The sequence below is a fragment of the Cheilinus undulatus genome, linkage group 10 (genome assembly GCF_018320785.1).
Source record: "Cheilinus undulatus linkage group 10, ASM1832078v1, whole genome shotgun sequence".
Lineage (NCBI taxonomy): Eukaryota > Metazoa > Chordata > Actinopteri > Labriformes > Labridae > Cheilinus > Cheilinus undulatus.
In genome coordinates this window covers 30,646,344-30,661,983 of record NC_054874.1, presented here as the reverse complement: position 1 = coordinate 30,661,983, position 15,640 = coordinate 30,646,344, and the positions used below count along the sequence as shown (strand labels likewise).

The following is a 15,640-nucleotide window of genomic DNA, read 5'->3' as shown; positions in this document are numbered from 1 at the left end:
AACAAGGTTTATCTCTTCATGTGAGGCTGAATTTCATCAGGTAGCAGAGGGGTAAAAGCTGTAGAAAAGTAGAATCATATCCAAAAGACAGACTGTGAGAAGAAGGGCATTGTAACTGGCTGACACCTTGACAGACTGACAGACAGACACAGGTAGAAGGCATGATTTAGAAGGAGGGGTCGCTGAAGGCTGGAAACAATAAAATATGGAGGGGAAAGAGTTGATTGAATAGAGTGAATTATAGAAAGACAGTGAGTTATGAAAGAGAGACAGAGGAAGACACAAATAGAATGAGATGAGGGGAGAGAGGGTAAGGCAAAGATGGAGATGATGGAGGGAGGGGGGGGGAGGGTAAGAGGTAGAGCCAGGGACATAGAGGGGTGAGAGCAGGGAGATTAGGATGCATAATCCTTGCAGGTCTAAAAGCTGAGCTTTAAAATTTGGGTTAATACCCCCAAACCTTTGTTTTTCCCTTGTGTTCTCTGTTATGTACATGTGTAAGTGAATTTATGGATAATGTAGGCAGGAAGTGAGACATCTGAAGCTCTAATCAGTCAATAATATCTCTGAAAAGCTGTCTGTCTCTCTGATCCTAACTTTGTTTTCAAATCCTCTGTTTTCCACTACTGCCCAACACTTCCTAACTGTGTCATTGTTATCCTCTTTGTGATTAAATCTATTCATCTTTTTGTCTCTCTTTCTTTGCTGTCTCACATCAGATCATCTGTCTGTAGCCTAAGCATGAACACGCGATGCAATTAGTTGTTTCAGAGGAAAAAAAAAACTGTCCTACATTTCTAATTGACTTGAGAAAGCCTCACGGAGAAGCATGAAGAAAAAGTGAATAAGCAAACAGCGGCAGCCTGACCTGAATCAAGAACTGCAATGAGCGCTCTCAACCTCATTTATTTTAATCAAACCCTCAGCCCTTACGTCTCATTAATTGTAATAAGACAGTGGTAACTTTATTGCTAACACACTGGTCCAAATCAAAAACAAAACACAGATCAATAGCCTTTGGTCAGCCATTTTTCTTCCTTTTACAACAACTGGAGTAAAGTTTGAATTAACCCTTTATAGGACAAGGAACCACGCATGGTCCCTTCAGTAGACTTCATTCGTGGCCTCCTCCCACCTCTCTGTGATACAGTAGAACCAGAATGATTGATTTCTCAACCAATCAGAGGAGACCAGTCAATGTCACAGAAAGGCACATCACAGCATCTGACCAATCAGTGATGGCCCAAAGCAAATCAAACTTCCTGTTTCCTCCAGAAGCTGCAAAATGCAGTTTTACATCTCTTTTGGTCGCACACAAACGGCCTGCTGTGATAACTAACAATGGTAAGATGATGAAATGTACACGTAATACAGGTGAAAAGTAGTGCCAAATGTCATGATTAGATTTCAAGCAATTAACTCAATTTTATTGTGAAAAATGGAGGAACCATAAATTAATCTAAGGATATTTTCATGAAAAATAACTCATTGTAAGGATAATGGTACTCTACATAGTTGTTAGATGTTGCCAAGGATTTTTAAAAAACATAGAGTGATCCAGTGGTAAATTTAACAGATCTAAAGAAATTTCAAGGAATAATATTAAATTAGGACTGATTTGCTCTTTTATAACATTGTAACCATTTTTATCAAACTTGTGTTGTTTTTATTAGTTTTTATTTTTACAGTGAGCTTTATTTTTGCTTAAAATTCATTTAGACTTTCTACTTTCTACATTTTTTTTCATTTTTTTCATACATATTTTCAGATGAAATTAAAGATAAAACAGATTTTAGTCAGTTGAACACAACAAATGCACTTTTATTTTACTTAAATCATTTATTTTCACTGTGAGCCTTATCACTACTAAAACTCACTTACTATCTGATATTTGTGATCATTACGGTTTACTGTGAGAATTATAAAATAAAACTGGTGGTACCACTGTTACTTCACCAGCCTTGGTTTTATGTCCTAAATTTTGTGGAAAAGATATTTACTTAAAATATTTCCTGTTGAAGAAGCGAAAAGATTAATTCCTTTCCTCTAAGTTTTTTTTTTTTTTAAATAACAACAGATTGTTTTCTGCTTAAATATGATGGTATTACCTAAAGTGATGATACTCTGTACATTGGAAGTATTATGGAAAGTCTCTCTCTATTTTTTTAAAAAGTAAATTGATCAAGAAAAAGCCTGTTCATCAAGTCTTTAACAATGATGAAATCAGTGATGGGAATTCTGGCTTTTCACAGAGATCTAGATCATTCATCTCTGGTCGGCAAGAATAGCTGAACTGAGCTCAAAGCTCTTTTGGCTCCTAAATGGCTCTGAATTCGGTACCACTGTGGCTTTTAAATTAGACTAATTAAGCAGTATTTCTGACCCATGATTGATATAACTGCATTCTTTTTCCAGAACTGCTGGACTAAATCCTTTAATTCTCAGAATAGCAATAATTTTACACTATGCTTGATATAAAACTATATTTTATAGACAATCAAGCACAAGTTATATAGCTTTTATTTAATATTTTGAATGTTGTTAAGTTTTTTTATATTAAACATAAAACACAGTGTGAGTAGTCTTCTGTGATTTCCATTAAAAGAATAATAACAGTAATAATAATAATAAAACCACCTGATTAGTCAAAAGTCGTACACAAACACTTACCACACACATCAAGTGAACCACAGCCCCCTTGAAATATCCTCCCTTTATTCTGTGCACTTTTGTGCGGGGTGGACACATCACTACAAGAAATGTGCAAAACATCTACTCTGCCAAGACAAGCTTTCGCTGTGGCTCTGGTTCTAAAAAGAAAAGTGGTCCAGTTTCAAGCAAACTGCAGCGGTTCTATAGCGACATCTGAGCTAACAACTAACGCGGCAGCAGGCCCTGGATGCACTGGACAAGCCCACGGTCATCATCGGAAAGCCATGCCAAAACAGATCAGGAGAACAGCAAAAACATTTTCTCTGTCATGGAAAGCGTTCAGTGTTGCTCTCTGCACTTGTTTTAGAAAAGACACGATGCTGAGTTCAGACAAAGCCACCGCTGCAGCTCAATCCGAGTTAATGACTCCACTAGCAGGTCTTGCAAACAACCACTACCAAAACCTAACCCTTTCCATGTAACTCTCTTAGCTTGTTTTAATAAAGGAACGCCGTCCATTTCTGACAAAAGTGCTGCTGTGGCTAAGTCCGAGCTAATTGCTCCACTAGCAAGCATTGTATACAAGCATCCTTTTTCCCCCTTAACTAACACATGGTCAAGCTGAAACAGGTCAGCAGAAGAGCAAAAACATCGTTTTTCTGTCACGGAAAGCTTTCAGTGTTGCTCTCTTCACTTGTTTCAGCAAAGAGATGTCCAGTTATGACAGGAGATTTTGACAAAAGTATTACTGTGACTAATTCAGAGCGAACTGCTCCACTAGCCGCCGTTGTTCACAATCATTCACATGACAAGAAACCCTTTCCTCGTTAACTATCACATACTCATGCCGAAGCAGGTCAGCAGAAGATTGAAAACATCTTTCCCAACATGAAAAGCTTTTAGGGTTGTTTTTATTCTTTATGTCTTGGTCCAATTGTGGAGCCAATCCTGAATTACAGACATCAGAAGAGTGTCTCACCTAGGCTGAGGAAAAAAAATTCAGAAACTGGTGTTACTGTGTTTGATTGGCCTGACCTGAACCTCATAGTGAATGTCTAAGGTATCATCAAGGGGAAGATGAGATAGAACATTTTAAAATAGCACATTTTTAATTTTCATGAGTTGTAAGCTATGATCATCAAGACTAAAAATAAACAAATAAATAGATATTTCCCTTTGTGTGATGAATCTAGAATATGTGAAGGTTTAATTTTTATTTGGGTGAAAAAATGAACTTCTACATGAGATTCTAATGTTATTAGATGAACCTGTATAAGAACAGTTCAAACAGTGCATGACCATGTTGGTTTATGTTTGACTTGTTGTTACTCTTTATCATAGAGGCTTAAAATCCCCCGATGCAGCCATGGTTTGTGGAGATTAAAATCAGAATTTAATAAAACAGCACAGCATCAGAGGATTACACTGATATTTCAATCACACTTACTAAAAAGTAAGAAAGCATGCCGTCCGTCATAGAAGATTTGGAAAAGTGGATTACAACACTTATGTTATTATGTGAGACAATGAAATAAAAATCAAGTATATGAAAAGAAACCAGGCCGTAATCTCTTAGTCACAAACCTGCCATAAATAAATTATTTTGGCTATCTAGGAGCAGCAGAAAGAGCTGCAAACATATCAGTAACATTAAGGCATAAATTAGGATTTAAGAAAGAGAAATATTAATAAATAAACTAGATGGGATGGGGCAGTTAACATTTCTAATAAACTAGCAAAGATGACAGATGCAGTTAAGTGTAAGAAAGTTTTATAAATGACAGATATAGACTGTACAAAATAACATGGTGGTTAAAGGAGAACACTTCATATTACAGGTGGTGATATGTCAGTAAATATTCCACACATCCAAAAAACGGTAAGACACCAGAATCAGACCGAGCCAGCCGCTTTTCAGCCTGTTTCTGAATGTTTACATTGATCTGTTGATGCGCCTGATATGAGAGCTTACACTGATGATTTCCTGGATGTCTAATGTCTTTATATATGTTCTTGGCCGTCCTTACATATAGTGACCTCTAAGCAGATGCTCAACTAGCGTTAACTGAGTTCCAGCCAAGTCAAGCTGTGTTCACAACACGCTGAATGCTCCTCTGTCAGCTTAGCTGCAGCTGCTGCATCATTTCTTGTCTTCTGCGGTGTGTTTTGTGTTTCATGTTGACAAGCAGCGCTCGGGGAAGTTTCTTAACCTTCTCAAAAAGTCACTGTTGTTGTGCTCTAACCACACTGCTGAGGTGTTGTCAATAACTATTAATCCCAGAAAACAAGGGCTTACTCTCTCTACACACCTATAGTGTCCTCATGTATCAACCCTCAGGCATCACTAGGGACATTTTTGTCCATTTGGGCAAATTTTTCCTCTTTATCTGCTCACCATTTTGGCTGTGTTAGTGCATACGGTCACATTTTTTGTAACAAAGTTTCTTTCTTGGTAAAGGTTTCAAATTCAAATTTCAATTGCTCTATAATAGTTCAGGGGAACACTGAAACAAATTTACAACCCTTTAAAGTCATTAAGGACAAATGTGTCCACTTCCAAAAAACTGCCATAAAAACTTAACAGATTGATATTTTTTCTGCTTTTTTTTGCATAAATCTCTTAAACAGCTTCAGCTGTGCTCAAAACTACCACATGTTTAATCTTTTTGAGGATTTTAACCCTTCAAATGCCAGTTTTATTACTTAAATTCAATGTTGTTTTTTATGAAAAAAAGCAAAAAATTTGATATCTTCCTTAAACCAATTGTTGTTTGGCTGGGGCATTATTTCAAGTCCATGATTAGCCAAAATACTTACTTTTATGCATTATCAGCTTTTGTGTAGCATCCGGGTTAAAATTTACTACATTTTCAAGTCACTCATGAACTACAATGTCCACTTCCAAAAATGGCAATAAAAATAGTATACATTAATATTTTTTCTGCTTTTTTGGGTCAGATCTTTTGATCAACTTCAGCTCTGATCAGAACAATCAAATACTGAATAATTTTCAGAATTTTAACCCTTTATAGCAGAAGAGGCTCTGGACAAAATCTTGCTGCCTGGAAGTCCCAGTGAGAGCCAAGATAGTAGTTATTCCCTAGTGTTGGTCTGCTGTCTAGAACAGAGAAAGATGTGTGGAGTTGTTTTTTGGACTGTTTTGGCTTAAACTTGTTGCAGGTATTGACATGTATACATTAATGAGTGTTGGCTACACTAGTAATGAATGAGTGTAAACTACCCATGAGGCTTCACTGAGCTACAAAGAGCTCAAAGAAACGTATCTACAGAGTAACACTGGCTTTGTATTGTCATTTAACGCTCTGGGGAGTAAAATATTTGTCATAGCAGGTATAGGGTGGCTGTGATAAATGGTAGACAGACGGTCTGACCTGTTGTAAAGGAGGATGTCAGGGGTCCAGATCTGGTCTGAAGGGAACCTCAGGTTCTGGACACCAGGGTAGGTTTCTGTATTCCAACTCAGGTAGATATCCGTCCAGTACTGAGACAGAAAGATAGAGAGACATTACAATCAAAGATTTCTGAAATCATCTTTTTAGATGGATACAATTTTAAAAATCAAATCAAGTATAAAAAAAGGCACATCAGAAAACTTGCAGTATCCAAAGTGAAATAGTCACTTTGGACTCCACATATGGGTAAAAGCCTCTCTTGAATGAATTAGTGCTTCTACTTGTTGTAGCGTCTTTCCCCATCATCGAGTCAACACCTTTGATATAACTTCCTTTAAGAGAGCAACATGCAAACTGTGTCCTTCTCAAAGGCTTATGACTGTTGAGTTTGCTAGAGGCTATCAAATTATTGATAATGCATCCCTCTTAAAGTTTTACTCACCAGCTGCAGCCAGGCATTGGTCATCAGCACTTGGTTCTTCTCATCCTTTAAAAATAGGGTACATAAGAAAGTCAGTTAGTAAATAAACACATAAATAACAGATGTGAAGAAAGAGAAAATGTGTGTTTTTATTTTGTGTGAAAAAAGGAAATCACGATAATGATTATCAATATAATAAAGAGGAGAAGACCTCTTTCTACATCTACAGGGTTGATTTGCATATTTACAGTATACAACATAAAACAAGAATGTCCTAATGTCACAACTCATTATGGGGCTTAAAACTCTAATTAGTAAAGCAAAGAAATATTTCTTAAAAATGTGAAAATTTACCTACACTGAAGGCTTTGTCTTTATGAAAGATTTTAACTTAGAAAAAAGTTGCACAAAAAGCACTTGTAAAATGATTTTTCTTCTTTTCTAGGTTCAAGGGGACATAGGTGTCCAAAATTCAGATTCAAGTGCACAGTAAAAAAATCAACACAGGGATATTGTATGAATTTGGTGGTAGAAGCTTCCTGCATCTATTCGTCCATTTACTGGTACATATTCTCTCTCTCATTCTTATTTAGAGTTGAAATAAATCCTGCTCATATGGCCACCCTTTCCATAATGTGTTTCTGAGTGCTGATGACCCAGATGATCGATACAAGTCCCAGCTGATAGAAATTGCTGTCTCTTCAGGGATTTAAAAACCCAAAGGTTTGTGTATCTCTGGATGTGTGCTCTCATTTTTTTTTGAATGATGAAAGTGAAATAGGATTTTGGCTGGGTAAAGTCTATGACCTGATAATAATAACTTCACCTGTTCAAGGTCAGAACGCCAGCAGCTTTTAGTAGATAGTGAACAAATGTGAAATATCAACACTGACACAGGCTTTATCTTCTTTTATAGTCCGTACCTTAGATCATATGATTTAAGGTCATCTAACAGCAATAAAGTCGCATTTATAACTGTTGAATATTAATCTCTATTGATTTTACTGATTAAGGTCAAATATAAAAGTCACTGCAAAGGTAAAACAAATACAGCAATGTTGTCAGATGGCTGTCCTGGGTGTGTGTTCTGTTATATGGTGAAAAACAAGAAAATTAGAAAAGAAACAGGTAACTGGCAGAAAAGATAGAGTTGTTTATGTTCACTGCCATGTTTGTGAGATTTAAAAGTACACATTATTATTATTGTCTTTAGCAGGTATTTTGTCTGAGGCAGCCAAACTTGAATGCTAGTATCAAATAATACTGAATAATATATTTATTTTACAGCTGTGATGGTGATGAGCGCATGCGTGAGTGTCACATCCCATGTGATCTGAGGTATGTCCTGCTCCCCCTTATGTACTGTATGATGAAAACCAAAACCATGAGCTTTCTGGTTTTTTTATGACTAATCTAGTTTGTCTGATGTTGCTCAGAAAATATTTAATATGTCCATTGCTAACCATCTCAGCATAATCGCAGTGTTTAAAGAGTCTCAACTGCTTAACTATCTATCATATCAAGGTCGATGCTAATATACAATGGTATAAAGGAACAGACACTGGACTCATAAACACAAGACTAAAAAGCTATATTTTATGTGAAGTTTATTGTAGAGAAATATAAACAAACTGCATCCTACCCTAGATGAAGGTTCTTTCTCTTTCCTCTCTTGAACACACAGAGGAGAGGTCTCTAATCAAAGCATGTACAGTCATGGACGAAAGGAGTTTTGCCAGAAAATACACCATTTCTCCCAGAAATTGTTGCAATTACAAATGTTTTGGTATACACATCAGGGTTTCCTCCAGGATTTTTGAAAGTGTGGGGGAAGGCTTTGCCTATACACCCCCCCACCCCCCACCACCACCACTTTAACTGCTCCTTACTTCCACCTTTTAAAATGAACCTCAAAAAAATTATCCCTCCCCTTGTCTCTCTCTCCAAAGGCACCTCTCCTTTACCATCCATCTTTCTCTTAATACCTCACACATTAGGTTACAACTCTTGTCCACATCACATGTAGGTTGATGTTGCCTCTTTTGATTATAGACACAAATAAACCATAAAAATGAGGATAGGCCCTCAGATATACGGTCATGGACAAAAGTATTGGCACCCCTGGAATTTTTCCAGAAAATACACCATTTCTCCCAGAAATTGTTGCAATTACAAATGTTTTTGGTATACATGTGTTTGTTTCCTTTATGTGCATTGGAACAACACAAAAAATCTGAAGAAAAAAGACAAAATTGACATGATTTTACACAACTCAAAAAATGGGCCGGACAAAATTATTGGCACTCTTTTACAACTGTGGGTAAATCATTTTATTTCCAGTATGTGATGCTCATTTTAACTCACCTGTGGAAGTAACAGGTGCTGGCAATCTAGAAATCACACCTGAAGCCAGTTAGAGTGTATAAAAGTTGACTCAACCTTTGTGTTGTGTGCCTGTGTGTGTCACACCAAGCATGGAGAAGAGAAAGAAGAGCCTAGAATTGTCTGAGGACTTAGGAAGCAAAATTAAACAATCTCAAGGTTTCAAGACCATCTCCAGAGATCCTGAAATTCTGTTGTTTATTGTGCATGTACATGTGTACATGTGTCCACATGTATTTATAACCCATGGAACTGTGGCTAATCACCCTGGACGTGGACGGAAGAGAAAAATTGACAAAAGAATGCAGCGCAGGATAGTTGGGATGGTGGATAAACATCCTCAGTCAACTTCCACACAAATTCAGGCTGTCCTGCAGAGTCAGGGTGCAAAAGTGTCAGCTTGGACCAAATGTCATAATCTGAATGAGATGAAGCGAGGAGAACCCCACTGCTGACAAAAAGACATAAAAAAGCCAGACTGGAGTTTGCAAAAATGTACCTGAGTAAGCCTCAATCCTTCTGGGAGAACATTTTGTGGACAGATGAGACTAAGGTAGAGCTTTCTGGAAAAGCGTCATTCTACTGTTTACAGAAAACAGAATGAGGCCTACAAAGAAAAGAACACAGTACCTACAGTCAAACATGGTGGAGGTTCAAAGATGTTTTGGGGTTGTTCTGCTGCCTCTGGCACTGGGTGCCTTGACTGTGTGCAAGGAATCATGAAATCTGGAGACTATCAAAAGATTTTGGGCCGCAATGCAGGGTAAGCATCAGAAAGCTGAGTCTGTGTCAGAGGTCATGGGTGTTCCAGCTGGACAATGACCCCAAACATACCTCAAAAAGAACCAAGGAATGGTTGGAGACAAAGCGCTGGAGAGTCTTGAACTGACCAGCAATGAGTCTGGATCTAAATCCCATTGAACACCTATGAAGAGATCTTAAAATTGCTGTTGCAAGAAACACCCTTCAAATCTGAGAGACCTGGAGCAGTTTGCAAAAGAAGAGTGGTCCAAAAATCCAGATGAAAGGTGTAAGCTTGTTGATGGTTATTGGAAGCAATTGGTTTCAGTTATTTTTTCCCAAGGGTGTGCGATCAAATATTAAGTTGAGGGTGCCAATAATTTTGTCCATCCCATTTTTTGAGTTTTATGTAAAATCATATCAATTTTGGCTTTTTTCTTCTGTTGTTATGTGTTGTTCCAATGCACATAAAGGAAATAAACATGTGTATACCAAAAACATTTATAATTGCAACAATTTCTGGGAGAAATGATGTATTTTCTGGAAAAATTCCAGGGGTGCCAATACTTTCATCCATGATTGTAGGTGACATGAGCTGAGGTGCCACCCACCTCCAGAACAGTTCTGGTGGCCATTGAATGGTTTGCTGGGCCATTTGTCTTCAAGATTGGCATTCTTGTGAGAGGCCAGTGAAAGTGGAGAATGACCAGTGGTCATGTGTTTACTCAGTTATGTATTTGAGATGCATTCAGCATTTAATCCATTGATACTTCATAGATATGTTCAAAATAAGTATCCTATCACTGATATCACCATAGTCAGAGAACTGAGCCCTGTGTATGCACAGTCTTTGTGTCTCCTGTAAAACATTCAGGCTCAAGAGGGTGCTGTTGTCATCACAGATACACTATCATGATGCTTGAGGCAGATGCTTAATTACACAAGTCTGATCTAAAGTGAGTGTTTTCTAGCTATCAGCAGCACCTCATCCTGGTTTTCATTAATATCCAGGCCAGCACTAACAGATTTGTATAAGCTCTAGGTGTCCTCTGTCAGTGGTTGAACCCAGTGTGACAAAAAAAAAGACCCAAATATGGATAAATTTACATTTTTAAGTTAGAATTTTACAATGTACACTAAGGCTTGTAGTAAGGACACTGCAGAATCTTGATACTATTATTATTTTTTCATAATTTTCAACCAATCTAACAAACTATTAAGAGATCCTACATTCCTCCCTGCTAAACTGTTTATTCTCTTTGACTGTGTTAATGTTAAGTTGAGATGAAGGTGCACATTTCATGTTAAAGGTGACCAGAGTTGAAATTACTTTGAGATGAATCAAACCTAGTTTAAGGAAAAATTGAATGGTAGTGTTGTACATTTCTTAAGTTTTGCTTGAACTTTTTGACTTGGGAAGTTTAATGAGTATTTTTCTTGTTCAGTGTGTGGGTTTGTTCACTCCAGATGAGATTGATTACAGCTGAATTTAAGGTGGCACTGATTACACAGCTTGGCTCTAGAGAACAGGGAACAGGGGGACAAAGGTGTGTGAAACCAGCAGAGAAGTTGGTGTGTTTCATTTTTTAGGAGGTTGCTGTGAGGAGAGCAAGCGTTTTTGGTTTGATTGGTTTCTTCCGTTTTTCTTCTGTTTTGTCTGCACAAGATGTTTGATAACGACGTGAACACATTTTTCCTTCACGTTTGGCATAACTGAAAAAATTCAATTCAAATGAGAAATTTGCAACCCGGTTGTCCATCCTATTCCACTCATACTGCCTCCCATGCAGAAGTTTTCTTGGATTTTACAGAATTTTTTGGAGATGATCAAAAGTTTTAAGCATAATTCTGAGCACCAAATCAGCAGCTTGTCCCTCGTTTATGGAGACTCCATGCTGTTTCCATGAGATGGAGGATGTTAGTGTGTTAAAAAGGTTTACTTAGAAAGGCCCCATGACAGCATAGAACAAGCACCCTTGCTGTGTTCTGGAAAAGAGATCATTAGTTCATGGGTCCACAACATATTATAAAAACAACCAATAGCTTCAGGACAGCTTTTAGGTAGCTCGCCATGAAGTTCACAGACTGTGAACAAAAGAATCAGATTACATTGAATACTCTGAGAATGCCTCTTTCTATTGTCCCTCCCCCCAAATCAAAATGATAGGATTGGTCTATCAGCTGTCAACAAATGTGAGGCCCCTGTGAAGTTTGATAACACACTGGCTAAGCTAAAAGTCAGGAGTGTGGGGCAGGAATAGAGAAAGGCTTTCAGGGAAGTCATAGGTGTCTTGATGGAATGGAGAAAGGATGTTTCACCCTTTTTTGATTTTATAAAATAATCATGGTCAATATAATTTGGCTCTTTTTTGAAAGCAAAAAAACCTCTTTAATGTTAAAGTAAACACAAGTTTTACATTACATAGTTTTATTCTAGTGATATTATTTTGTGGAAATCTGTGTTCCATAAACTGCATAACTCCATAAATCTTTTCCCCTCTTCAAGTCAGTATTTAGTAGATGCACCTTTGGCTACAATAATACCATGTGGACACGGCAGTTCTACTCAACTCTTCTTTGCAAACCTGCTCAAGCTCTGTCAGGCTGCACAGGGATTAGGTGTGAACAGCTCTTTGCAATTCTGGCCACAATTTCTCTACTGGACTGAGGTCTTGACTTTGACTCACCCACTCCAGAACATTCACCTTGTTATCTTTAAACCATTTTTGTGTAGCTTTTGCTGTATGCTTCAGGTCATTGTCTTGCTGGAAAATAAATCTTCTCCCAACTGTTGTTCTTTTGCAGAATGAAAAATGATTGTCCTCCAGGATTTTCCTATACTGTGACACATTAATTTTATTTTTACAAGCCCTCAAGGGCTGGCTGCTGAGAAGCATCCCCACAGCATGATGCTGCCACTACCATGCTTCATAGTGGGGATGGAGTCTTTATGGTGACGTGCAGTGTTTGGTGCCCTCCAAACGTTCTTGTCTGATGGCCAAAAAGCAGCACTATGGCCACATCAGACCAAATAACTGTCTTCCACTTGACTATGGAGTCTCCCACATGCCATTTGGTGAATTCTAATTGAGATTTACTGTGAGTTTTTTGCTTCAGCAGTAGATTTCTCTTTGCCACTCTTCCATAAAGCTTTAACTTTGAAAGGTCTTTGAAAGTTGTTGAATGCAGAGTCTCTCCCTTAGCTGCTGAGGCGCGTAACTATTTCAGAGTAGTAATAGGTGTCTTGGTGGCCTCTCTCTCTCATCCCTTTCTTGCATGGTCACTCAGTTTGTGAGGATGTCCTGATCTATGAGATTTATAAATGTGCCATATTCCTTCCATTTCATGATGATGGATTTTACTGAACTCAGGGGGATGTTCAGTGATTTGGAAATTTGTTTTATTTTGTTTTATTTGTTTTACTTTTTAAAAACAGTTTTCTGTTTAGCTTGGAGTGTTCTTTTGTCTTCATGGTGTAATGGTAGCCAGGAGTACTGATTAGCCAGTGACTGGACCATCCAGACACAGTTGTCTTTACACTAAAATCACTTGAGACACACTCACTGCACTCAGGTGATCACTAAAAGTGAGACTACTTGCACCAATGTCTGGGCCTCTGTTGAACTGGGTCAGCTGTTTTAAAGGGGGTAAATATTTATGCAGTCATTTTAATCTCAAAGCAAGGCATGACACATGTTTTTGTTTAACTGACATTACTTTGTAGAAATCTGTTTTCACTTTGACATTTAAGAGGGTTTTTTGTCAAATTATGCTGACGATGATTGATTTCAATAAAAAGGTAAAACATTTGAGGGGGTGAATACTTTTTAGTGGCATTAAATGGATATCTATTTTTAAGCCATGCAGTGTAACCATTCACAGACTCCCTGCAGGCAGCATGTTATGTTGTTGTTGTATAGCTAACAAAGTGGCATAACGTTTTTGCACTTCACAAGTTTGGGGTATTGACATTTGACATGTATAGACAAGAAGTAACTTCATCAGCTGGTTCATTTGTTTTAAGATGTGACTAAGTGGAAGTGATGTGATGAAAGTTTAATCGTGTTCTGGTCCATCCTATTTAAGCATCTGAGATAACAGCAGGACTAAATCCCAAATCAGCTTTAGAGCCATCTTCACAATGAAAGTGACAGGAATAAAATACTTTTATTTCCTTCATTAAAAGCCGGTAAATGAGGTTATGTTTCTTGCCAGTGTTAGAAGTGTTGCTGTAACTCAGTAAATCATGCATAAAGATTTGCCTCGTCTGTTAGCTGAGACTACATGAACAGTGAAAAACAAGGATAAACAACTGTTAAATCTCCCCATTGCAAAAAGCATGATGCCCTTTGGGAAGAACACAGTCAAATAGAACAAACCTGATGTATCTATCTGTTCTGACAAATAAGAGCAGACATCTGTCTAGTATATACATGTATCTAGCATGGATGGGCTGACTGAATAATGCACAGACAGATTCCTAAGTGTCTAGCAGGTTTTGGTCCTCTGTCATAGCAAATGAGTCCGGGACTCGTCTGAGCTGAATTTTTAAAATTAATCCTAGAGAGATTTTCAGGTCACCATCTCGAGGGCAGAAGAGGGGACGGTAATTTTCATAAATTGTGAATTTGTCAGGGGTGTCAAAATCAGGCAGACACAAAACACTATCAGGACAGTCGCCCTTGGGGAGAGTTTGTCACCTCTTATCTGCTGTCTAAACAAGATGAGGAAATGTGGATGGGAAAGTAAATAAGCAATGCTTACACCTCCCCTAAGGAAAGAGACACTCCAGGGGGAATTCAGACTGAATACAGCTCTACATTCAAGCAGGGAAGCAGAAAGTCCCAGCGAGTCAACATATTAATCTAAATTGGGATTTTACAAGTCATGCAATTCATGACTGCAATAACTGGTTTATCCACAGAAGTTTCAAGGGGAACGGTTAAAAATGGTGCAAAGAAATCTACCAGGAACATGTGCTTATATGAATTGGATCAACTGCCTTTTGAAGCAGTTTTGTTGCAGCAAAATAAGAGCCAGGTTCCATCCCACACTGCTTCAGTAGAGCAGGAAAATAACAAATACACTCAGCCAGCTTTCCCTGGATGCATAAAGATAAAAAACAATGGAACACTGACAAGAAGATATAAAAACATGCTATGAGTCAGCTGAGGTAAGGATGCAGCCTGCAGACGTAAAGGAAGAGGATTAATCTGTCAACACTTGTATTAAAATTCTGTTTGTGGGTCTGTGTGTGCTTCGTGAGACTTATTGTGTCCTTGCCTAAAGTTTCTTTACGCTATGAAAGTTAACCAGCAGAATTGCAATACCTTTTCTATCACCTACCACTCTTCCATTACCATAAACTGGATTCCAGTGATACGTGTGTTTATACCAGGCCAAAGAAACAAAACAATATACATATATGTATATATATTTATGCTATAGTAAAACATATTTTAAAAAAATACAACCCCTTTCAATAAACAAAAATTTCAGAATGCCAGAAAAAAGCAGAGAATACTTTAACAACTTCAATGGAAAACACTTTCATAATTGTGACGGAAAGGCAAAATGGTGAATAGAAGTGCCATGGGCGAAAAGTGGCAAAAAATGTGCAAAGGCAGAAATGAGTAAAAACTGTCAGAAAACATATGGAATGTGGCAAAAATTAGATAAAGGTGCCAAAAATAATGGGAAAAAATGGGAAATAAATTAGCAAAAAATGAAAAAAAGTGCTGAAAAATAAAGATGCAAAATGGGGAAAATTGGCAAAAATGGAATAAATATGCCAAAAGGAAAGTGGCAAAAAAAACAAACAAACAAAAAAAAAACCACAAAAAAAGAAGTGGCAAAAAAGGAGCAACAAGGGGGAAAAAAATGAAAAAATAAGGTGGTAACTGTGGTGAAAAGGGGTTGAAAAGTAACACTAATAATTGCAGCTTCAGAACCCAGTACTAGTTTGATACACTTGGTAACTGTTAGCCAGGACGCTAGTGCCAAAGCTACTGATCCAACACACTGCAATGAA

General features: G+C 37.6%; 1 protein-coding gene across 1 annotated transcript in view; it reads right to left on the bottom strand.

The window, feature by feature from the left end:
- The window catches only part of chrna8 (cholinergic receptor, nicotinic, alpha 8), a 73,460-nt gene that overhangs the window by 26,162 nt on the left and 31,658 nt on the right, over window positions 1–15,640 (bottom strand). The window contains exons 3-4 of the mRNA XM_041798184.1: window positions 6,508–6,552; window positions 6,045–6,154 (exon numbers count right to left, since the gene is read on the bottom strand). Coding sequence (XP_041654118.1) covers window positions 6,045–6,154; window positions 6,508–6,552 — 155 coding nt within the window. The remainder of the gene's footprint in view (window positions 1–6,044; window positions 6,155–6,507; window positions 6,553–15,640) is intronic.